The sequence below is a fragment of the Nicotiana sylvestris genome, chromosome 1 (assembly GCF_000393655.2).
Source record: "Nicotiana sylvestris chromosome 1, ASM39365v2, whole genome shotgun sequence".
NCBI classification, from domain to species: domain Eukaryota; kingdom Viridiplantae; phylum Streptophyta; class Magnoliopsida; order Solanales; family Solanaceae; genus Nicotiana; species Nicotiana sylvestris.
Window position 1 is genome coordinate 151,444,491 of NC_091057.1, and position 23,302 is coordinate 151,467,792.

At 41.5% G+C, this 23,302-nt stretch overlaps 1 protein-coding gene across 1 annotated transcript; it reads right to left on the bottom strand.

The window, feature by feature from the left end:
* Positions 1 to 419: 419 nt before the first annotated feature.
* LOC104220921 (uncharacterized) lies at positions 420 to 7,783 on the bottom strand. Its single transcript, XM_009771885.2, has 6 exons — positions 5,104 to 7,783; positions 3,692 to 4,290; positions 3,101 to 3,310; positions 2,193 to 2,410; positions 2,003 to 2,057; positions 420 to 1,139 (listed from the first exon to the last, which is right to left on the bottom strand). Exons 1-5 carry the CDS (start codon positions 7,514 to 7,516, stop codon positions 2,015 to 2,017), a joined length of 3,483 nt encoding a protein of 1,160 aa, XP_009770187.1. The 5' UTR covers positions 7,517 to 7,783; the 3' UTR covers positions 420 to 1,139; positions 2,003 to 2,014.
* Between the last annotated feature and the right edge of the window lie 15,519 nt (positions 7,784 to 23,302).

The following is a 23,302-nucleotide window of genomic DNA, read 5'->3' on the forward strand; positions in this document are numbered from 1 at the left end:
CTCATTGTATGATTCTTCGAAATCAAATGATAAGAGTATCCCATGTTGTTACAAGAACAACAATATGATAGGTTTTTTCTTATCAACTTCTAGGGCACCCGATGCACTATGCTCCCGCTATGCACAGGGTCCGAGGAAGGGCTGGACCACAAGGATCTATTGTACACAGTCTTACCCTGTATTCCGGTAAGAGGTTGTTTCCATGGCTCGAACCCGTGACCTTGTGGGCACATGACAGCAACTTTACCGTTTCTTATCAACTTCTAAATCTCATATTTCAGGGTTCCTCTCTAAATCAATGATCGCCTGTTTCAAGGTCAAACTAACCAACTCTTCGTAACTTTGGACCTCAGAAACGGAGAATACTAGCAGAGGATACTGTCAAAGGCAGAATGTAAAGAATCAATCTGCAAACTGAGTCAACACAGACCTCTAAATCACAGTAAACTTTCTACTTTTAATAATGTGATTTTTCAGAGAAGTGCTTTAACAGTTTTGATATAATTACACAAACATCCACATCAGGGAGGTGTCTAGAGATGCACAGAGGGAAGTCACTAAACCATCATAAATACAAAAAAAATTCCATGCAGTCTTTAAGCTGCGGAAGGATTCCTAATTATTCATTCTAGGATAATTGCAGCAACTGAATATATACTATGGAACTCATCTTTGAGCACCTTTACCGGGGGAAGAAACAAATGATAATGAACAAGGGTCACCTTATTCAACTCGTTGCTTCAGGCTCAAATTTCAAATGCCCATCACAATTCAAAGAGCGGTACCATCTGAGCTAACTGTGAACACCCCCCCACATGCAGTACGTTGTGTTTAGAACGACTCTAGGTCCATGATATAACGTTATTGACTAATAGAAACTAGGCAACTGAGTTCCCATAATAGCCAGCCTGTCAAAGGTTGAGGAACTACTCAGCAGCTGAAAATACGCCCTCACGATCTCCCATTTGACTAAAAAACAGGCTCAACCTCGGGGAACATAAGAAAAGCGTCCAATTGGAGGAAAAAACAGAAACCGATTTAGAGCTCTCTTTTTAATTTCTCAAAGTACATAACATTTCCTCAGTAATGAAGAATCAATTAACAGGGGCTGCCTCTGCCAGTCTGCCTTTAAGTTCCTCCTTCAATAACAGAAAAATCGCGGGATCAGTTCCGATCAATGATTCCAAAATCTTTCGAAAAATTTACTAGAAAATATCATGTGGGTCGTACAAGAAGAATCCGACATGGTAATATAGTTTTCAACTTACAACTTTTCATTGTTTTCGTGAATTTACCTCTTTCTAATAAAAGTTCAGTACTAGTAAACCAACAAACTCTTTTTTTCTCTAGCTTATCTCAATGAAGCTTACAGCGCTGGGAGATCCCTGTGATTTAAAAAATCAGAGGGACATAGCCGCAAATATAACTAGAAGGAAAAAAAAAAGTTGATTTTGTTCCCAAAGGAGGACACAGGAAAAAGAAGGGTAAATTTTTTGTTTTTTTAAAAAGGAAACTGAGATAACAACAACAACATACCCAGTATTATCCCACACCGTGGGGTCTGGGGAGGGTAGTGTGTACGCAGACCTTACCCCTACCTTAAAAGGAAATTGAGAGGTAGAGAAATTTAAGTCAAGGAACACTAACAAAAAATTTCTTCCCCATCATTTCAAATATAGAAATCAATGCATATTTAACAAAGGCCTTATTGATTTTCTCATCTTCTATTATAATCCTAAGATGATTATATCTCATAAAAGATGGGGATGCCATGTTTATTCTTTCTGCTTACATGTTTTTACAATGTCCATGGTAGGGGTTGATTTTGGCTCCTTGGAAGTAAGTTAAGCAGTGCCGATAATTAAAATTCACCTGGACTGTTTGGCAGGTACAAGAGCCATCTATAAATTTTGAAATTTATTGCACAAAATTTCATGTACTGTTCTAAAGTATCATAAGTTCACAATAAACTAGCACCAACACTACCTATGAAATTTAATACCTGAGAAGACAGCTATTTAGAACTGGGCTTTTTTAGCTTCTTCCGTGACCTCCTCCTGAAAAATATGAAGGGTACAATCAAAATAAGAGTTCTAATCTAAGGCATCATCTAAATATCTGGCATCATAGTGTTCACCAGAAAAAATGTGCCAGTAATAAAATTTAGCGACAGGCGTATGGTTGCAGTGTACCTCTTCTTCATAGGTTTTCCAGTACCAAATAGACCCTTCATTACTGTAGATACATCCAAAGAGCGTTCACGCATGATTTTGTCATGGTATATCTTACTTCCAATATCCGTGATAGCTTCCTCCACCTCTTCCAATGTCTGGTCCACATTGAGCTGCAGCTGCCCTTTCTTGATAACCGTCACATTAAAACCATTTGCTTTGGCGTCCCGAAAAGCATCCTGCATAGCAGTCAATAATGTAAGTAACAAATAATTTCCACAACAGTGATCAATTCTCGATAACGGTATTCTGATCTACAACATAACAGGCTAAGAGAAGCAAAAGGAAAGCAGAGAACAGGCACAAGTCATCAGCTATTTCAGTTTTCACATAGAGTGAGAAGTAAAAGAATAAAGAAATAGAGCGGAAATGGAGTCGATCTAGTTTAGCATATTAAGCATTTAAACAAGACACGGTAGCATTAATGGCATAACTAGCTTGGGACAGCAGGAAGATTTAACACATTTATACAATTTAAAGATTTCTAGGAAATTCATCCAGAGATCAGGAAGTCCTACTTTCTTTTGTCCTACACAACATCCTAACAATTTGGAAGGAGATATTGCTTTTAAAAAAACACAGATCCATAAATGTTCCTAAAATGTGATAGACGTGCTTATCAATATGCATTTGGACAGTTATAGGAGCTCACAGAAAAAACATTAACCAGAGACATAGCACCCCCACCCCCCACCCCCACCCCACCCCCCAAGAAAAAAGGAAAAAAAAACTCCTCTAATGCATTGGATTTCTCCACCAGTGATGTTATCAACCATCTCAGATTTGAAAGCACTGTCATTATGTAAAGAATAAGGCGTAGGACCAGTTAACCAAAGAAATGTAGTTACACTACAAACAAATAAATTTACCTTAGGAGGTCGTGCAACAACAAAGGCATTTCCATTGCCAAGCAATTCCATATGAGCCTGTATTATATAGCAAAGATTCTTACAGTCACCAGCATCCTCAAAAGCAATTACATGATACTGCTTGGGATCCAATTCCAGATCAGCGGCCATCTCTAGTGAATAGAATCCTACATTCATCTCTCCTTCTTCCTCAGTGTATAATTCAATACACTACAAACAGAAACAAATATTGTTTGAGAAATCACAATGTAACTGGACAATACATAATAAGACATTAAGACTAGAGGGCCTTAACATTGGAAAACTAAAAGAATCCTTCAAGCAAATAGCTCCGAAAGTGTCTCGATATATGTCTTTGGACAAGATGTGGACGAATAACCTCTAGGTTGCATCGAATGTCACTGTTAATAAAGGAACTAGGAAATAGTCTGTCTGCAGTAAAAGGTAACAGTGTCATACACGCCTTAATCATGCGATCTCCCTGCCCGGCAGAGAAGAAGCCTCGTGTATGAGGCCATGCTCTTCTTAATTCAATTGATTAAATTCTTTTTTAAGTTGGAAAAATTACAAAATGAAAAATGTAATAATTACCAATATACAGGGTAGATCAAGCCACCATAGATAGTCCTCTTCCTTTTCATCTGCATATTCACGATATTTGCTCACTACTGCCTGGGGTCCAAACAGTTCCATTTCTCTTTTGACCCTCTCAAGTTTCTCTTTGATAAGCTTCTTTCCCTTCTCAGGTAAGTTGTCCATCAGATCGGCAGCTTCCTTTATTTCTCTTTCCGTAATCCATCTGTCCAAGTCCTTCCCTACATCCTTCATTACAGCTTTAATTTCCGGGTCGGTCTCTGCATTGTATGATTCCAAGAACCCCTGGGACCATTTCTTTGTATGCTGCCAGTACTCTTTACCGGATTTCTTGCCAGCTATGGTGGAACCATCACTACTTTCAATGATGGTCCTGGGTGCTGAAGTCGAATCAATTTTATTGCTTGATGGGGATTCTTGCAATCCTTGAGGCAAGTCTTGTCTTTCTTTCTTTATGAGATTTGAGTTTTTTATGCTTTCAGCAACTACCTTTCTCTCTTCTGCAAAGTATTCTAGGAACTCAGAACTTCTTTCCATTGGTGGACCTTTCCAGCGAGGTATAACTTTCTCCGGTTGGTCGTACAAACTGATGCCATCTACAGCAAAAGAGGGTTTTAAAAAAGTAGCTTGCTTAGCATAACCTTGGAATTGCAAAAAAACTTTATGTTTTTTCCTAAGTTGCTCGGACTCGGGTGCCGATTTCCGATACAGGTGCGAATCTAGGGTCGGATCCTTCATGATCTAAATTTTAAAATTCGAGGGCACGAACCTAGATACGGATATGGGTGCGGTGATTCGGCTAAAAATAACTCAAATATCTAAAAGTAGAGTTATAAATATGTCTAAATTATGAGAAGTTATGTGGAAAACTTAAAGGGTATTCCGAGAAGGAGAGAATGTTGATCAAAAGGAGAATCCGAGAAGGATAAAAAAGGAAAAGGACTGACATAGAAATTTCTATATACAATATAATCTATTTTCTTCAATTTCACTCTAGCTTTTGTTTTGATTTCAGAAACCATTGTATCTGTCCCGAATTTCTCCGTCGATTTTTCGTCAAAGCACCCAAAATCAATTGACCAGATTCAATCACACCCACACCCATGTCGTGTCGACACAGGTGCGGCATCGAAAGTGAAGAGTCTGAGAAACTTAGGTTTTTTCTCTACCATCCATTCAACCCCAACACCCTAAAACAAGAAGGAAAACAAAATGAATCCTAAAGAAATCAGAATTTTGTGCCTGAAGGCGGCTCAAAAATAAGAAAAGGGACAAATATGATGAACAATAAACCTTAATTATTGAACTGTATCTTTCAAAATGTTACCAGGTATAATGACTTTAGCATTTATTTATCCTATTTCCGCGAGGGAGTAACTATCTCTAAACATTTAAGAAAAATTTAATACCTGCTCCATAATCAAGGTTTTCAATGTTTGAGTGGAGCCACTTGTGCAAATCCATTAGTTGTTTATTCTCTTGATCAACTTTCTTCTCAAGGCCACTGAAAAAGACAAGTTTATCTTCATCATCCATTTGAGAAAATGGATCTCTACCAGCAAGCTCATTTTCTCTAACTTTAAAAACAATTTCTTTAAGTCTCTCATCTTTCATCCACTCGAGCTCGCTGACATTCTCATTACTCTCAAGATGAAACATCTGAGGTTTTAGATTCGGCTCCTCATCCGATTTCTCCTTTGCCACCAGGTAATTATCCCTGAACCCCGTCTGAATTTTCTTAATGACCGGTTCAAATTCATGGAAATTCTTTTCCAACCAGCTTCCATTATTTGGTGATAATTCCAGTTCTGCAGTTCTGCCATTACCGTCTTGAGCAGACTGAGTTTCAGGTAATTCAGTATGTACTACTACTTTATCAACAAGTTCAGGAATGTCATTGGATGGAAAGATTTTGATCTCATCAGTCGGTTGTGAGCTCACATCACCAACTGTTCCTTCTTGTTCAGGTGATGGGAAATCAAGTGGTTTAAGCTCTTCATATCTGTTGTTCTCATCATCATAAGAACTTTGACTTGGATAACTTTTCTCTTTGTTCTGTACAGATACAGCACCATTGCTGGTTGGAAGAAAATCTTTTCGTTTGAAACTAGAATCTTCAGAAGAAAAATCAGATATTCCCCATAAAGGCAATGGGTCAAATTCTTTTCCTGCATTAGCAGACAGCTGGTTCACATCACCAATACTCTCCTTTTCTATTAGTGGTATTAATACCTTCTCACCCTCTGGATCACTTTCAGCAATACTTTCTTGTTTCGCTTTCAGTTTCGAGAGGTACTCCCTAGCTTCCTTAACTGACAGAATGATTTTTGATTTTGATGCCACAGAAATTTCACTAGGCTTGCTTGATTGGCCAGACATTATAACAGATTTTTCAGTTCCATCAGTTGAGCTTACATCATGTTTTGACTGATGTACATTTTCCATAGAGCTTTTTATATCATCTGGAGGTTCTAAATTTCTGCTAGAGGTCTGCACTTCATGACTAAACAGTGAAGATGAACCGGTAAGGACTCCATTAATATCCTCAAACAATTTCGGTTCAACAACTTCCTTTTCATTAGAGTGTTCGATTGAGGCTGGATAATCTCCTCCATTGTCAGCTTGAAGAGAATTTCCTTTTTCCTGTTCTCGTGCATGCCTCGCCATCTTTCTGATTTCTTGAATCTTATCAGAGAATTCGGCATCCTCAAACTGCTCATTCTGAAACTGCTCTGGCAATGCTAAACTAGCGTCGAATCCCATTGCTTTCTCTATGCTGCTCCTAAGTTGTAGCTTATCAAGCCGAGGTTTTTCCAGAGACATGTTATCTGGCTCTTGGATAACTTCCACCTCACCTTTCACAGTTTTCTCCCTCTCCTTTCTTGCTATCATCTTCCTCCTCAGCATTTCCTTCTCCAACCTTGAGTACTCTTCTTCTCCACTATTACCAGTAATAAACATTTTCTTTACCGCCCAAATCAAAATGAAACCACAAAATACCACGAATCCAACTCTAGGCAACTTTTTAGATAGACCAGGATTAAGAGTAAAAGTGCTGAGTCCACTCACAGCGTTGGACTTCTCTTCTCCTGAAACGACAAATTTAGCGACTGAACTATTCTTAGGAAGCAAACTTTTACCAGTTTCCATTTCCCTAGCTAAGACCTCGGCGAATGAAATTTTTGCTTTAACATCCTCATGCTCCTCAATCTTAGCGTTCCGATACAATGTTGGATCAATTCTGCTTCTTTTCAAAATTTCATCCTCATTTACAACCACCCTTTTGACCTTACCCTCAGAATCTTGAAAAACAGTGAAAATAGGACCAGTACCAATACCCCAATACTCTGTATCCTTCTTATACTGCTCAACCCAGCTCTCCAATTTATTCCATAAAACAGACTCCCCTAAAGCCTTTGTTTTTAACTCCACCCCACTATCAGAAACAAGATTCTTGCTTTTTTCATCACCGCTTTCAGAGCCAAATTGAAAACTTTCACTACTTGGATTTTGAAAAATGGAGTTAGACATGCTGTTTTCATCATTATTTTCAGAATTTGGGATGTGAATAATGGGGGTTTCAATTACCTGTTGTTGTTGGTGGTGTTGAGTGAGCTTTTTCCTCAAATAGTTTTGACGTTTGGTACGTCGGCCGAAATGAGCTGAAATTTGGAATCTTGATGGGATGGAGAAGGGACTGTAAATCTTGGAATTGCGTGCTGTGAATGCTGAAGGGGTCCTCTTTCTCCATTTGGAGATGCAGAATTTGGGTGGAAAAGATTGAAGAATTGAGGAGCTGCTCGAGATTGTCAGAAAGCTCATACTAGTAATTACTCGAAGAGAAGTACTATTACAGGACAACAACCTTAAACCCTGATAAAAGCCTCATACAGTTTTCACTTGGGTTTCAAAAACGAAAAGTTAAACCCGAAACGTGATCACAATGTTTGTTAAAAAAAAAAAAAAATTGTTTGCCTTGTCATAGGTGTCAAAGTGTCATATACGATGGATAGAGGGAGCAGCAATTTTTTTCCACCCAAACTTTAGATATTGCTATTAATCGCTTTCTTTCTTCCTTCCTTTTTTGTTTTTGTTATGAATTAAAAAATGAATCTGCAATATTTATTCATCACCAACTGATGGAAAGTTGCGTTCTCTAGTATATTAGTAGTCGGCAAAATAGTATATATATTACATATGAATCCTTTGCCCGTTGCAAAGGGTTGTGAAAAAAAGAAAATTTCCCTCCTCTTAGAGCTAGCAAGAAGGCAACCCAGCAAAATTAGTTTTACTAAACTTTAGTTATGCCCGTTGCCGAAGTTTAGTTTTATATTCGGAAGTGCTATTGCAAAGGGTTCTTAGAAGTGTTTTTCTCAAAAGTACTTTTGGTAAGAAGCAATTTGTGTTTGGCTAATTAATTTGAAAAGCACTTCTGAACAACAATTAATGTTTAGCAAAACTTTTAAAAAGTGATTCTAAGTGTATTTTTCTCAAAAGTGCTTTTGGAGAGAAGTTACCCTTTCCTACTTCTCCAAAACTGCTTCTGCTTCTCCTGAAAAACACTTTTTTTTTCTTCCAAAAGCTTGGCCAAACGCTTCAATTTTGAAATGAAAAAAAAAAAGTATTTTAAAAAAAATGCTTCTAGAATTGGAAAACTTGGCCAAACAGGCTACTCGAGTAGTAGTAGTGTTGGACTATGTAAACTTTATCTACTGATTGTCACACCTCCTTTTTGCGCGCCCGCCCCGAAGGGTTAAGATGCGCGAGGGAGTTTTTCCAATTTAAGTGACAATATTCGAAATGGGATTATTTATTTAATTCAGAGTCGCCACTTGGGAAAGGTTTGGCTTTTGGTGTCCCAAGTCACCGGTTTATCTTGAATCCCAAATCGAGGAAATTTTCGACTTTTCCAAATGAAGTCTGCGAACCAGAAATTCTAAGTAAGGAATTCTGTTGACCCGAGGGAAGGTGTTAGGCACCCTCGAATCCCGTGGTTCTAGCACGGTCGCTTAAATTGTTATAATGGCTAAATATCTGATTTAAATACATGTTATGACTTACGTGCTTTTATTAAGTTTAAAACCGCTTTTTTACTATTATCATTTATTTTTATAGAATTGCAACGTCGTGAGAATGCATCTCGAACCACGTCACAATCAATGCACCCGTGATCGTCAACACATTTTGATTCCGTTGAGATTTGGATTTGGGTCACATCAATGTGCACCCGAGTTTTAAGAATGTAATTTAATTAAGCCGTGCCTAAAGGGTCTAACGCGTTATTATTTTGTAGAAGGCCATGAAATTCACTAAACGGCCTATCCTGAATTCTAAATAATTATTATGGTTATTTATTGAGGGGCCCGCAATCTTGCATTTTTATTTGGCGAGGCTCATCTTTATTTTAGAAAGGGTATCCTAAAGTGGCTACATTTCTAATGCATTTGTCTCTAAAAAAGAAAGGATTACGTGCTAATTACATGCTTGACCAGCTTCGGATCCTTACTTGATTATCTGATTTTTATGAGGCGTGAATTGTTTAGTGCCTTATTTCATAGATGAGCATGTTGCTAAATTGTCAAGGGAAAATTAACATACAAGATTAATAAAACTGTTAAAAAGCTTATGATAAATGTTCTTCAGATCTAAGTTTGAAACTTGCTTATTTAAACCAAATCAGTGGAATTAACTTATCGGAAACTACTACTAATAGAGTTTGAATAGGATCCTGTGAACTATTTACAAAGATTCAATAAAACTAAGCATCATATTTGGCAAGCTTAAAGCAATCTTTTCTATACATGCGGAATGTCAGTTTAAAATTACCTAATTATCTATGTGTTAAAGAACACTCATGCATTCCTCGTTAGACAACCCCTTAAACACATGAAATCACAATTTAGGACGAACTAAGCTACGGTTAAGTACAAGGCTATCTAACGTGTTTCTTTATTGAATTACAAACTAAACAAATTACACAGATCTTAATAACATTTGTAAAACTGTAACTGCAGCAAACGAATGATTAAACTCCTGCATATCTTTGATTTCATGCTTTCATTGTTACATCAGATGCGAAATCTTAGTATGTACCTGGATGTCGGATACAACAGCAGAAGCAAGGGGTCAGCAGGACAATAGAAGCAACACCAAACAACAACAGTAACAGCAGGTACAAAATCCCAATGCAAGATGCAGTTATAGCCAATGGGAAGAGGTAACAAAATGACAGCAACAAGCAGGGGAATGGGCTCAGAACTCAAACGGTCTAACTCCAAAAGAAAACAAACCAATAAGAACCAAACAGCAGAAAACCTGACTGATACTTGAGAGGAAATCAACACTTATTTGAAACAGGTCAAACAAACTGGGAATCGAACAATTAGCAGGAAGAAAAGACAGTTTATGCTTTCTGTATAGCCACCCTCTATCTCCTTTCTTTCCAAAATCCAAAATCAATGTTCAGTTTTGAACTTATGCTTGAATTATCAAAAGAAACCTTTTCCAGTTCCCTCTATCTCCTTTCCTAACATCAGGTGGTATTCTTTTCCTCTCCTCTCTGTCTGTGTTTTTCTCTGTCTGTCCCCCTCAATATCTCTGTCTTATCAGATGTCCTCCCCCTATCTCTTAATGTGCCCCTCTTTTATAAGCCTCAACATCAAACCTTTTACAGCCTGTTAAATTAATCAGATACCCCTCCCATGTGCCCCTTTCTTTTCAGTTTCCACTCAGCTATTTAAGTATTAATCCCATGACATTCCCTTGGCAGGCTTTAACTTTTCATTTTATTATCTAAAAGCAAGTATGGGCAGTAGAATATATCTGACAGCATATACTGTCAGATTGTTTAAAACTTAAAAGCTTCTTAATGCAGAAAAACAGGCTGTGCACAAGGCACATGAGGTGCACCAATGCACATGCTGTGCACGAGTGCACATGCCTTCCAATTCAGAATTTAAACATAAACAATCCTTTTTTACATTGACTGATCCAAATCAACAGCTATAAGTAAACAAAACTGGTTCTGAATTGATTTCAACAAATGTTCAACAGAAGCAAATCGATTTACTATGCTCAGACAGTTGAAATTAATTGACGACACATGTCGACTCGACTATATTAGTATTAACATACACAATCGTAGCCAAAAATCAGACATTTAAACAGTATTGATACATGGTTCGCATTATACTGACTAAGCAGAAATACACTCGAGGAGTCAACTAGTCAGTCCAAACTCGAAAATCAGCTACTTGCACAAACAAATACATAATGCCTTATCAGAATAGGAGGGGGGAATTTAGACAAACAAAAAAAAGAGGTTCAGGCGAAGTGGTTGAAGCACAGTTGATAGAGGTCAAGGACATAAACAGCAAACGAACAGACCCTTACAACAATCAAACAACTAAGAAAAGAAAGAAAACTCACCTTAAACCGCAAAAAGATCAAAACCTTAACTCGGACTTGGTCAAGCCTTTCTTAAGGCTGAACGGACTTTAAACGAAGTGTTTCTCAGACGAGAAACACTTGGATTAAAGTCCATTAGACCTTAACCTCTTCGATTCGAACGGATATGGACCAGTGACGAAGAACCCACAAATTCCAAAACTCAGATCTGGGATTCATGCTTCCCTGATCAGATTCGGACCAAACCAAGTATGGTTTGGTCACGAGGGGGGTCTGGGGAGTGTCTGGTATGAAACTGGGGTTGGTTGGGTTAGATCGAGTTTTGACTCGAATCTTCGAATGAAGATTCGAGGACCTGGGGGGTGATTCGAACCATGGGGTTGGTATATTTGGGTTCAGGATGGCATGGGGGTTCTATGGTGTTCAGGGGAAGGTCACCGGCATCCATGCCGCCGGCTTTCATGGCGGAAGTACGCAGGGGCGGCTAGGGTTTTAGGGCTGTTTGTTTGGGGAGACGAAGGCTGGGGTTTGGATAGGGGGGACATGGTAGTGTTAGGAGTTTATATAGTTAGTGAGCAAATGGATCCTGGCCGTTAGATGAGATGAGATGAAGGGCCAGGATCCTTTGGCTAAACAGGGACGACGTCGTTTCAAGGATAAAGGTTTGGGGTCGGTCCGAGTGAGACGGGTCGGGTTTGTTGATGGGTTATGGGGAATTGATCTTGGCCGTTGATCAATTTAAGATCAACGGCCCAGATCAACCTGTATCAAAACGACGTCGTTTGGATTCTCTGGGCATCGGGTGGCCTGGACCGGGCAGGCCTGGGTCTTGGGCTGAGTTTGTTGGGCCAATTTTAACAAATTGGCCCAAGTCCGGAAGGGGTCTTTTCCTTTCTTTTTTTTTTCTTTTTTTTTATTATAAAAACACAAAACTAAGTAAAATCAAATTAAAATAAACACCTAATACAATTATTTGCACACACATTAAAATGATCCAAAACAGGTAAAAATTAAACAAAACAAAATCACGGGCAAAGATGCCTGTTCATGCTTTTTCTATTTAACAACCATGTTACGGTTCAGATCATGCATGACACGTACATTTTTTGTATTTTGTTTTAATAAAGTAAAAATGGGCCAAAGTCATAAACAGTTAACGAAGTGCCATGTAAAAATCTCAAAATTGTACAATGGGATCAATTGTTGTTATTTTTTATTTCTTTTGGAGCGATTGTCTCGTGAAACAAAAATCACGTGCTCACAGCTGCCCCTCTTTGTTCGGAAACACGAAGAGTTTTCGTGCAAAGATAAAGTGAGCGTGTATGAGCGATTTTTGCCTATGGACTACTCCGTATGAAGCATGTTTTTGAAAGATCTGACCGAATCTTGCTTCAAAGATTTCCTACATATCCTGGGCTAAACAGGAATCAGGTCAATGTAGTTCGGGAAGTTTTGGTAGCTGGGACTACCATGGGATTGCAATGCTTGCTGCTACTGCTGCTGCTGTTGTCACTGCTACGTCACTGACCGCCTTATTACAAACAAACGAAAATTAGAAACTGAACTAACTACTTATATGTATGTCAACTGCTAGTTACAAGATTCCTATCTATGATTCTTTTACGACTTGATCTTGGGTCTTAGCTGATTCTGCTTGTAGACTCCGATCTGAATCTTGATGCTTGCGAGTTGCGGCGATTTGTGTAACCTCTGGGATACTGAGTGAGACGCGATTGGCAAGGTTCAAGACCTTAATTAAACGTCGGGGTCAATCCGCTCTCCATTCACTCTGATATCTCGGAATGTCTTTTTTTTTTTGTCTCTTTCTTCTTTGATTCTGAGTTGAGACTCGTCTCGTAGGTCATTTCGATCTGTGTGGCTCGAGGTTAGACCTGCGGGAAAAAACAAACAAACGAATGAAATTTTCTGCCCCAGTTTCACTAGGAAAATTTCGTTAATTATTTACCCGGAAGTTCATAAAATTGATGAAAGAGGATATGCATGCTCAGTTCAGGGTTGGAGCCCTAACACCGGCTAGCTGGGGAGAGGTTCGGTTTGGGGTTTAAAACCCTAATGCCGAACAAAGGAAGAATTCAGTTTAGGGTTTAAAACCCTAATGTCGATTGCATGGAAAAACTCAGTTTAGGGTTTAAAACCCTAATGCTGGCTGGAAGAAAAAGTTCAGTCTAGGGTTTAAAACCCTAATGCTGACTAAAGGAAAATTCAGTTTAGGGTTTAAAACCCTAATGCTGATTGCATGGAAAAGCTCAGTTTAGAGTTTAAAACTCTAATGCTGGCTGAAAGGAAAATTCAGTTTAGGGTTTAAAACCCTAATGCTGACTAAAGGAAAATTCAGTTTAGGGTTTAAAACCCTAATGCTGATTGCATGGAAAAGCTCAGTTTAGAGTTTAAAACTCTAATGCTGGCTGAAAGGAAAATTCAGTTTAGGGTTTAAAACCCTAATGCTGATTAAAGGAAAATTCAGTTTAGGGTTTAAAACCCTAATGCTGATTGCATGGAAAAGCTCAGTTTAGAGTTTAAAACTCTAATGCTGGCTGAAAGGAAAATTCAGTTTAAGGTTTAAAACCCTAATGCTGATTAAAGGAAAATTCAGTTTAGGGTTTAAAACCCTAATGCTGATTGCATGGAAAAGCTCAGTTTAGAGTTTAAAACTCTAATGCTGGCTGAAAGGAAAATTCAGTTTAGGGTTTAAAACCCTAATGCTGATTAAAGGAAAATTCAGTTTAGGGTTTAAAACCCTAATGCTGATTGCATGGAAAAGCTCAGTTTAGAGTTTAAAACTCTAATGCTGGCTGAAAGGAAAATTCAGTTTAGGGTTTAAAACCCTAATGCTGATTAAAGGAAAATTCAGTTTAGGGTTTAAAACCCTAATGCTGATTGCATGGAAAAGCTCAGTTTAGAGTTTAAAACTCTAATGCTGGCTGAAAGGAAAATTCAGTTTAGGGTTTAAAACCCTAATGCTGATTAAAGGAAAATTCAGTTTAGGGTTTAAAACCCTAATGCTGATTGCATGGAAAAGCTCAGTTTAGAGTTTAAAACTCTAATGCTGGCTGAAAGGAAAATTCAGTTTAGGGTTTAAAACCCTAATGCTGATTAAAGGAAAATTCAGTTTAGGGTTTAAAACCCTAATGCTGATTGCATGGAAAAGCTCAGTTTAGAGTTTAAAACTCTAATGCTGGCTGAAAGGAAAATTCAGTTTAGGGTTTAAAACCCTAATGCTGATTAAAGGAAAAGCTCAGTTTAGAGTTTAAAACTCCAATGCTGGCTGAAAGGAAAAAGTTCAGTTTAGGGTTTAAAACCCTAATGCTGATTGAAAGGAAAATTCAGTTTAGGGTTTAAAACCCTAATGCTGATGGCTGGGGACAAAATTCGAGGACAACCACTGACTTCTTTTTTTTTTTTGAATTTTCTTATTTTAGTAAAAGAACAAAAGGGAGTTTTGCGGGAACTTACCTTTTGAGTGAATTCCTTATTGCCAAAATGTTTCTTGTGCCCGTGTACCTTCCTCTTTGGGCGACACCTGCTTCTTGCACGGTTGTCTTGGATTATACCTGTTTCAACTTTTCAGACAAAGGACAATTGTTAGTTCGGAAACGACGGTCGGTTTGGTGACCTTGATCGTTCCCGGTTGCTTTGTTGCGTCTTCATTCCTGTTGTGAAGTCCCGCCATTGATTTGATTCATATGCCGAAACCCTTTAGACCGCTCAGGCTTGTATTTCCAGATTCTGTGATGATTTGCCTCGTAAGGCTCTTTTTCTTTTTTTTTTTTTTTTTTTGTGTGTCCCGTTTTGCTTGGAGGTTCTCAACGGGGATTTTATTGGAGGTATTTTGTGGGGATTTGTACAAAAGGGAAGCTCTGTGGGGAATATTTACAGAGTGGATTCTTTGTGTGGATTTTTGTACAATGGGCATGCTGGGGATTTATTTCAAAGTGGGATTTCTAGGATTTGTTGGGGTAAGCTTGTTGGGGAATTTTTACAAAGGGACTCGCTGGGATGTGCTGGGGAGATTCCATTTTTTTTATATTGGGGAGACTCTGTGGGAGATTGTACAAAAGGAGAGACTCTGTGGGGATTTGTACAGGGGGAGACTCTGTGGGGATTCGTCCGAAGGCGGACTTGCTGGGGAAGATTCCTCTCTTTCCTCTTTAAACACCATCAAACGTCATGATCCATCAGGCTTGGGCAATCGTACCAACGAAATGAGGCGCTTTCCTTCATGAGACGGGATTCCGTGAAAACAAACCTGCCACCTGCCCTTTCCGGTGTATCCTGAACTTGGGGTTAAGACATAAAAGAGATTCGAAAAGAAACAAAGAAAGGAGAAAACAAACTTCAGGAAAGGAGTGTCCTTTTCGGGACGAGAAAGACTTATCTGAGGAAGATAACGCTGGCTTTAAATGACATGACATGCTCTTTGGACTGGACGTCTGACCTTTTAAGAACTTGCGTTTTCCTGAACCAAAACGGATCTGTGATTCCAAACCGGTGGCACCTTGCCGAAACCTTCTTGGGGTGGAGTCATTCTTTTTCGGCCAACAGCGCCCTTTGCGGGTTTTCGCTGGTTGGCCTCTCTCATTTCTCTTCCTGTCATCGCTTGATAGCACTCTTTGTGAGTTTTTTACTAAACAAGCTCTCTCATTTTGGTTTCTCTTCTCCCGTCGCCTCGTGGTGCCCGAAGGTTTTCACCGCCGAGGCTCTCTCATTTTATTTCTCTCAACTCAGGGTGTGCCGGTTTCCATTTGTGATGCTTATTGGTTTCCCACTATCTTTGGCAATTGATTTGAAGGCTTGTACTTGGTAAAGAGAGGTAGCTGATACTAACTTCTAAACTGCTCGACGTGCCCTGGTTTCAATTTTCAGGATGAATGGGATTTTATTGTTGGTGTGACTGAACCTCAGGGAAAGGCTGCCTACGTATCCTTTCGGAATCAAGTCAAACGTAGTTCAGGCCTCAACCAACGTTTTGTTTTGTTTTGTTTTCTTTTTTTTTTTTTTTTTTGTAAGCGGCTCGAAAGTTGGTAGAGAGAATTGGGTAGTGTTTGGGGAGTAGTGGGGAATAAACACCTTCGCCATTTTCAAACGTGTCAGGACCACTTGGAGTATGACTTAGACGTAGTACCTCTTGACTGCATCTGCATTCACCGCTGTGTCAGGGTCATTTCCTTCGATATCACCTAAATACAATGCTCCTCTTGGCAATATTTTCCTTACGATGTATGGGCCTTTCCAATTTGGGGCAAACTTTCCTTTTGCTTCTTCATGATGCGGCAGAATACGCCTCAGTACTAGCTGACCTACTTCGAAATTCCGGGGTCGGACTTTCTTGTTGTAAGCACGGGCCATCCTTCGTTGGTATAACTGTCCGTGACAAACTGCAAGCCATCCGCTTTTCATCAATCAACGTCAATTGCTCTAACCGAGTCTTAACCCACTCGCTGTCCTCGATTTCTGCTTCGACAATGATTCGAAGTGAAGGAATCTCTACCTCTGCCGGTATTACGGCCTCGGTCCCATAAACCAAAAGATAAGGAGTCGCTCCCACCGATGTGCGTACCGTAGTGCGGTACCCCAATAATGCAAAAGGTAACTGCTCATGCCACTGTCGGGAACTTTGTATTGTTTTCCTCAAAATCTTCTTGATGTTTTTATTTGCAGCTTCCACAGCACCATTGGCTTTTGGCCGATAAGGAGTGGAATTCCTGTGTGTTATCTTGAATTGCTCGCACACATCTCCCATCAAGTGACTGTTCAAGTTTGCTGCATTATCTGTAATGATAGTCGCAGGAATACCGAAGCGACAGATAAGATTTGAGTGTACAAAATCCACTACAGCTTTCTTGGTGACCGACTTGAGAGTGACAGCCTCTACCCATTTTGTGAAGTAATCGATGGCAACCAGTATAAACCTGTGTCCATTCGAAGCCTTTGGTTCAATTGGTCCAATGACGTCCATGCCCCAAGCGACAAATGGCCAAGGTGCGGACATGGGATGCAGTTCCGTGGGAGGTGCATGAATCAAATTACCGTGCACCTGACACTGATGACACTTCCGAACGAAACTAAAGCAATCCTTTTCCATGGTCATCCAGTAATAACCTGCTCGAAGGATTTTCTTTGCCAAGACATACCCGTTCATGTGAGGTCCACACACACCTGCGTGTACTTCGTGCATGATCTTTCTCGCTTCCTCGATATCGACACATCTTAAGAGATTGAGGTCCGGAGTCCTCTTATATAACAATTCACTGCTCAAAAAGAAACCACTTGCATGTCGCCTAATGGTCCTCTTTTGATCTCCAGTTGCATGCTCGGGGTATTCTTGTGTCTTCAGGAATTTCTTGATGTCATGGTACCAAGGCTGCGTATTTGATCCCGCCTCGATTACACTGCAGTAACCGTGTCTTTCCTTGATTTGGATTTCCAAAGGATCGACGTGGGCGTCGCCCGGGTAGGGTAGCATAGAAGCTAAAGTAGCAAGTGCATCTGCCAGTTCATTGTGACACCTCGGGATATACCTGAATTCTATTGAGGTAAAGCGCTTGCTGAGGTCCTCCACATGTTGTCGGTATGGGATAAGTTTGACATCCCGAGTTTCCCATTCGCCTTGAACTTGCCGGATGATCAGGTCAGAATCTCCCATAATCAGTAAGTCTTTGACATCCTGATCGATTGCCATATGTATGCCCATAATGCAGGCTTCATATTCAGCTGTATTATTTGTGCAGAAGAAACGAAGTCTAGCTGTGGCGGGATAATGCTGACCGGCAGGTGAGATCAAAATTGCCCCAATCCCTATACCCTTGGCGTTCACGGCTCCATCAAAGAACATCTTCCAAACATGAGCTTCCTCTGAGATCACTTCTACGGTGTTTACCTCTTCATCTGGAAAGTAGGTATCCAATGGCTGGTATTCCTCATCGACCGGGTTTTCGGCCAAATGATCTGCTAACGCCTGGGCTTTCATTGCCGTGCGAGTGACATAAACTATGTCGAATTCCGTAAGCAAGATTTGCCATTTAGCCAGTCTCCCAGTAGGCATTGGTTTCTGAAATATATATTTCAAGGGATCCAACCTGCTTATGAGGAATGTAGTGTGGGCTTGGAGATAATGCCTCAGCTTTTGAGCAACCCATGTGAGAGCGCAACATGTCTTCTCCAACAGAGTGTATTTGGCCTCGTAGCTGGTGAATTTCTTGCTCAGGTAGTAGATCGCCTGTTCCCTTTTCCCGGTCACATCGTGTTGCCCCAGGACGCAGCCAAAGGAGTTCTCCAAGACTGTCAGATACAAGAAAAGTGGCCTCCCTGGTTCGGGAGGGACCAAGACTGGGGGATTCGAAAGGTACTCTTTGACTTTATCAAAGGCTTCTTGACACTCCGTTGTCCACTTAATCGCCGCATCTTTTCTTAACAACTTGAATATGGGCTCACACGTGCTTGTCAGCTGGGCAATAAACCGACTGATGTAGTTCAGCCTGCCCAAAAGACTCATCACGTCTTTCTTCGTTCTTGGGGGAGGTAGATCTTTGATAGATTTTATCTTAGTCGGATCTAGCTCGATACCTCTCCTGCTTACGATGAAACCCAAAAGTTTACCTGACGGAACTCCGAAAGCGCATTTGGCTGGATTTAGCTTCAAGTCATACTTCCTTAGCCTCTCGAAGAATTTCCTCAAGTCTTGGATGTGATTATCCTGTGTCCTGGACTTGACTATTACATCGTCCACGTACACCTCTATTTCCTGATGCATCATGTCATGGAAAATGGCGGTCATGGCCCTCATGTAAGTAGCCCCAGCATTCTTTAAACCAAATGGCATGACCCGATAACAGTAGGTGCCCCAAGGCGTGGTGAAGGCAGTTTTCTCGGCATCCTCTTCATCCATCAATACCTGATGATACCCAGCGTAACAATCTACGAAAGACTGTATCTCGTGCTTGGCGCAATTATCAACGAGGATGTGGATGTTGGGCAGCGGGAAATTATCTTTGGGACTTGCTCTGTTCAGATCTCGGTAATCTACACATACCCGAGTTTTCCCGTCCTTTTTCGGTACTGGAACCACATTCGCCAACCATGTTGTATATTGGACTACCCGGATCACTCCTGTTTTCAGTTGCTTGGTGATCTCCTCTTTAATTTTGTCACTGACCTCGGTTTTGAACTTTCGTTGCTTTTGTTGAACCGGAGGACAATCAGGATGAATCGGCAATTTGTGAACCACTAGATCGACACCTAGTCCCGGCATGTCATCATATGACCAAGCAAACACGTCTTTAAATTCAAGAAGAAGTTGAATTATCGCCTCTCGCGTTTTCTTGTCCGTGTGAATGCTTATCTTGGTCTCCCGGATTTCTTCCGGGGTTCCTAAATTTACCGGTTCAGTGTCATTCAGATTTGGCTTAGGTTTATTCTCGAAATATTCCAACTCTCGGTTTATCTCCCTAAAAGCCTCTTCCGCATCATATTCTGGTTCTGGGTTCATTAATTCGCAGTTAAATAGCTCATTGTGATCTGGGCGTGAAGTCCGCAAGCATGTCATATTTAAAGCCGCATTATTAGGACTGAAAAGGAAGATAAGAGGAAAAGTAATAAAATCAGAACAAAAGAAAGAATAGGAAAGCAATGATGATTTTTTTTTATTTTCTTTGGAAAATTGGAAGACAACAACGTTTACAACTAGGAATTCGGAACAACAATTGAAAAGAAGAAAACGTTCAAGTTATGTCCCGGAGATAACTTGTGATACAGGAAAGGTGGCAGGACAGGTCTACCCGGACTTCCGTCTAGTTGGGAATGGCGTGATCTCCCAGTTTTGGAGCTTGGCGTTTGGCCCCATGTACATCATCTCAGCAGTGCTCGTGCCTTCGCCTGGTTGAACCATGTGGACCTCGTAGAGCATTTCCCTCATTGCCCCACATATTTCCTCGATTTCCTCAGCTGTGAAGACCTCATCATCTTCTTCTTCAGCGTACCTTGGCCTGACGAAAGTCGCATGTAAATCCGGCAGTGGTTGAGGCAACTTCCAGCCCTCATTTCTCCTTTTCTTTGCCCATTTTTCGTCTGCTGGAGTAGGTTTGAAACCTAGTCCAAAAGGTTTCTTGATGACTGGTAAAGTAATGGGTTCCGTCATTCCCTGAAGGGTTCGTCCAAGCCCCTTCCCTGGCCTAAATCCGTGTCGGATCATCTCTTTGGCCACCATAACCGAAGCGTTAGACAAGAAAGGCTGGGGGCAAGGTACTCCCTCTTCGTGCTGCTCTGCCAATACCACCTCGAAAGCTTGATAGACCGTATGCTCGCTCCCTTCTCTTGGTTCAAGATACGGGATAGATGGGTCCCGATAAATGGCATGTTCATCTTCTCCATGGACCACGATCTCTTGGTCTTCATACTCGAACTTCACCATCTGGTGAAGAGTAGAAGGCACGGCTCCTGCCGCATGGATCCAAGGCCTGCCAAGGAGGAAATTGTAAGATGTGTCCATGTCGATCACTTGGAAAGTGACTCGAAATTCGACTGGTCCTATGACCAGCAGCAGGTCTATTTCTCCCATGGTGTCTCTCTTGATACCATCGAAAGCTCTCACGCAGACGTTGTTGGGTCGGATTCTTCCGGTCTCAATTTCCATTCTTTGCAGCGTGGAGAGCGGGCAAATGTCAACACCTGATCCCCCATCCAGCATCACCCGCTTGACATAGTAGTCCTCACATTTGACTGTTAAATGCAATGCCTTGTTGTGTGCTGCTCCTTCCGGGGGTAGATCGTTCTTGCTGAAGGAGATTTGGTTGACGGCGAAGAGTCGTTCTGTCATCCGCTCTAATTGCTCCACCGAAGTTTCAACCGGCACATATGCCTCATTCAGGGTCTTCAGTAAGATCTTTTGATGCTCGGCCGACCTTGTCAATAATGATAGCATGGACACCTGCTCAGGGTGCTTGCGCAACTGATCTATCACTTCGTAATCCGGCATCTTCATTTGTTGGAAGAACACTTCCGCCTCTTCAACACTCACAGGCTTATTTGGAGGGAAGCGCCTTTGTGTGGCGTTGTTCAGTTCTTGGGTATTTGAGTACCCTCCAACGAAAGTATTTTCTGGAAGTTCTTCCATGACCTCCTTACCTTTGTATGTTACCAAAGTCTTTTGATAATTCCACGGCACTGTGGACGGGTTGGTCATTGGCTTTTGTGGCACGCGTCCGATAACCACTGGCTCATTCAGCCGAGGTGGTTGAATCGTCCCCCGGACCACATAGGCCCCTTTTGGCACATACATAGGTTTTGTCTTTTTGATCCCGAAGTTCTGCGTCTTCTTGGCTTGACCTCGTGGTATGTAAAGAACTCCACCCTTTGCTGGTACTACTTTCTCTTCCACCTTCTTTTCAGACTTGCTTTCTGCGACCTTGACCTCCTTCCCCTTTTCTGATTTCTGGTCTATTTCAGGCCTCTTCCCCGTGTCGACAATGGCAATTATGGCTTTCAAAGCAGGGTCGAACTCTTTGTCTTCACAAATCATGCCGATCAATGGCCCATTATTGTGAGCGGGCAATGGGTTGTTTGTTACATTCGGGATCTCCTCGTCCCTTAGCACTATTTTCCCCTGCTCTATCAAATTTTCGACCACTCTTTTCAATGACCAGCAGTCGTTTGTATCATGCCCCTCGGCCCCTGAATGATAGGCGCATCTGACTCCGGCTTTGTAAGAAGGAGATGTCGGGTTTTGCCTTGTTTGAGGGATGGGTTGCAGGAAACCCAACTGAACCAACTTTGGGAACAAAGTTGAGTATGGCTCACCGATGGGCGTGAAAGTCCGCCGTCGAGGTGGCTCTTGGGGGCGGTAGTTATTTTGCCGGGGTTGTGGGTTATAGTGGTTGCGGTAGTGAGGCTGATTTCTGGGAGGTGGAGCTGGGCCTCGGTTGGCTGGTTGCGGTGGATGGTTATAAGGTTGGGCATTCATGACCATATAAGGTTGATGAGCATATGCCACATTTGAGTGGGGGTAGTAGTGTTGTGGGGCCCTTTCCGAAAAATGGGGCCTGGGATGACGATACTCCCTTGCTTCAGAGGCTGCCATAGCCGTTTCTTCCTTCTTCTTCCCCCTTGTCGTCCCTCCAGACCCGCTTTGGACGGCCTGGGAGGTTGCCCTTAGGGCTGCTTGACTCAGAATCCGACCCGTTTTCAGCCCATTCTCTACCATCTCTCCTATCTTGATTGCTTCTGCGAATGGCTTACCCATGGCCGACATCATATTTTGGAAATAGTCAGACTCTTGAGCCTGGAGAAAGGTAGTGACCATTTCCACTTCATCCATGGGAGGCTTCACTCTCGACGCCTGTTCACGCCACTTAATAGCATACTCTCTAAAGCTTTCCGAAGGCTTCTTTTTCAAATTCGACAGAGAGTTTCGGTCTGGCGCAATGTCGATGTTATACTGGAATTGCTTTACAAAATCTCTGGCGAGATCATCCCATATATGCCATCGGGACATTTCCTGATCCATATACCATTCCGAAGCTATCCCTACTAAGCTTTCCCCAAAATACGCCATTAGCAGTTCTTCTTTTCCGCCGGCTCCCCGCAATTGGTTGCAGTATTTCTTAAGATGTGCAATGGGGTCACCGTGCCCATCGTATTTCTCGAACTTGGGGGTCTTGAAACCCGTCGGCAGGTGCACGTGAGGGAACATGCACAGGTCGGCGTAAGAGACGCTCTTTTGTCCGCTCAACCCTTGCATATTCTTCAAACTTTGTTCAAGGCTTCTCATTCTCTTAGCAATCTCATTTTGTTCTGCAATCCTGGGGTTCTGATCCTGTCCCGGTGCGAGTTCGCACTGAGGCGGTAGAGGATTATTGTTGGTAGCGAACCTGGTTGGTTCCATTGAGAACGATGGTGCTTGGAATGTAAAAGAGGATGAGTCAAAGCTTGGCTTGTATGTGGCAGGCTGTGCCGTAGCTGGGCAAGGCGATGCAGTAAAGATGTTCATGCTTGCATCAGTGGCCGACATTCGGGGATGAGGCTCAGAAGGTGATCCTGCGGAGAAAGCGGAGTTGGCTGGGTACCCGAATGGGGTAGCAGGGTAATTTATGGGGACATTAGAAGTCCCACCTGACCTGGAGAATAATTCAGGGAATCCGGGGACGACACTTGGCGGCTCTTTCCCATTGTTCCAGTCATCCAGCATTT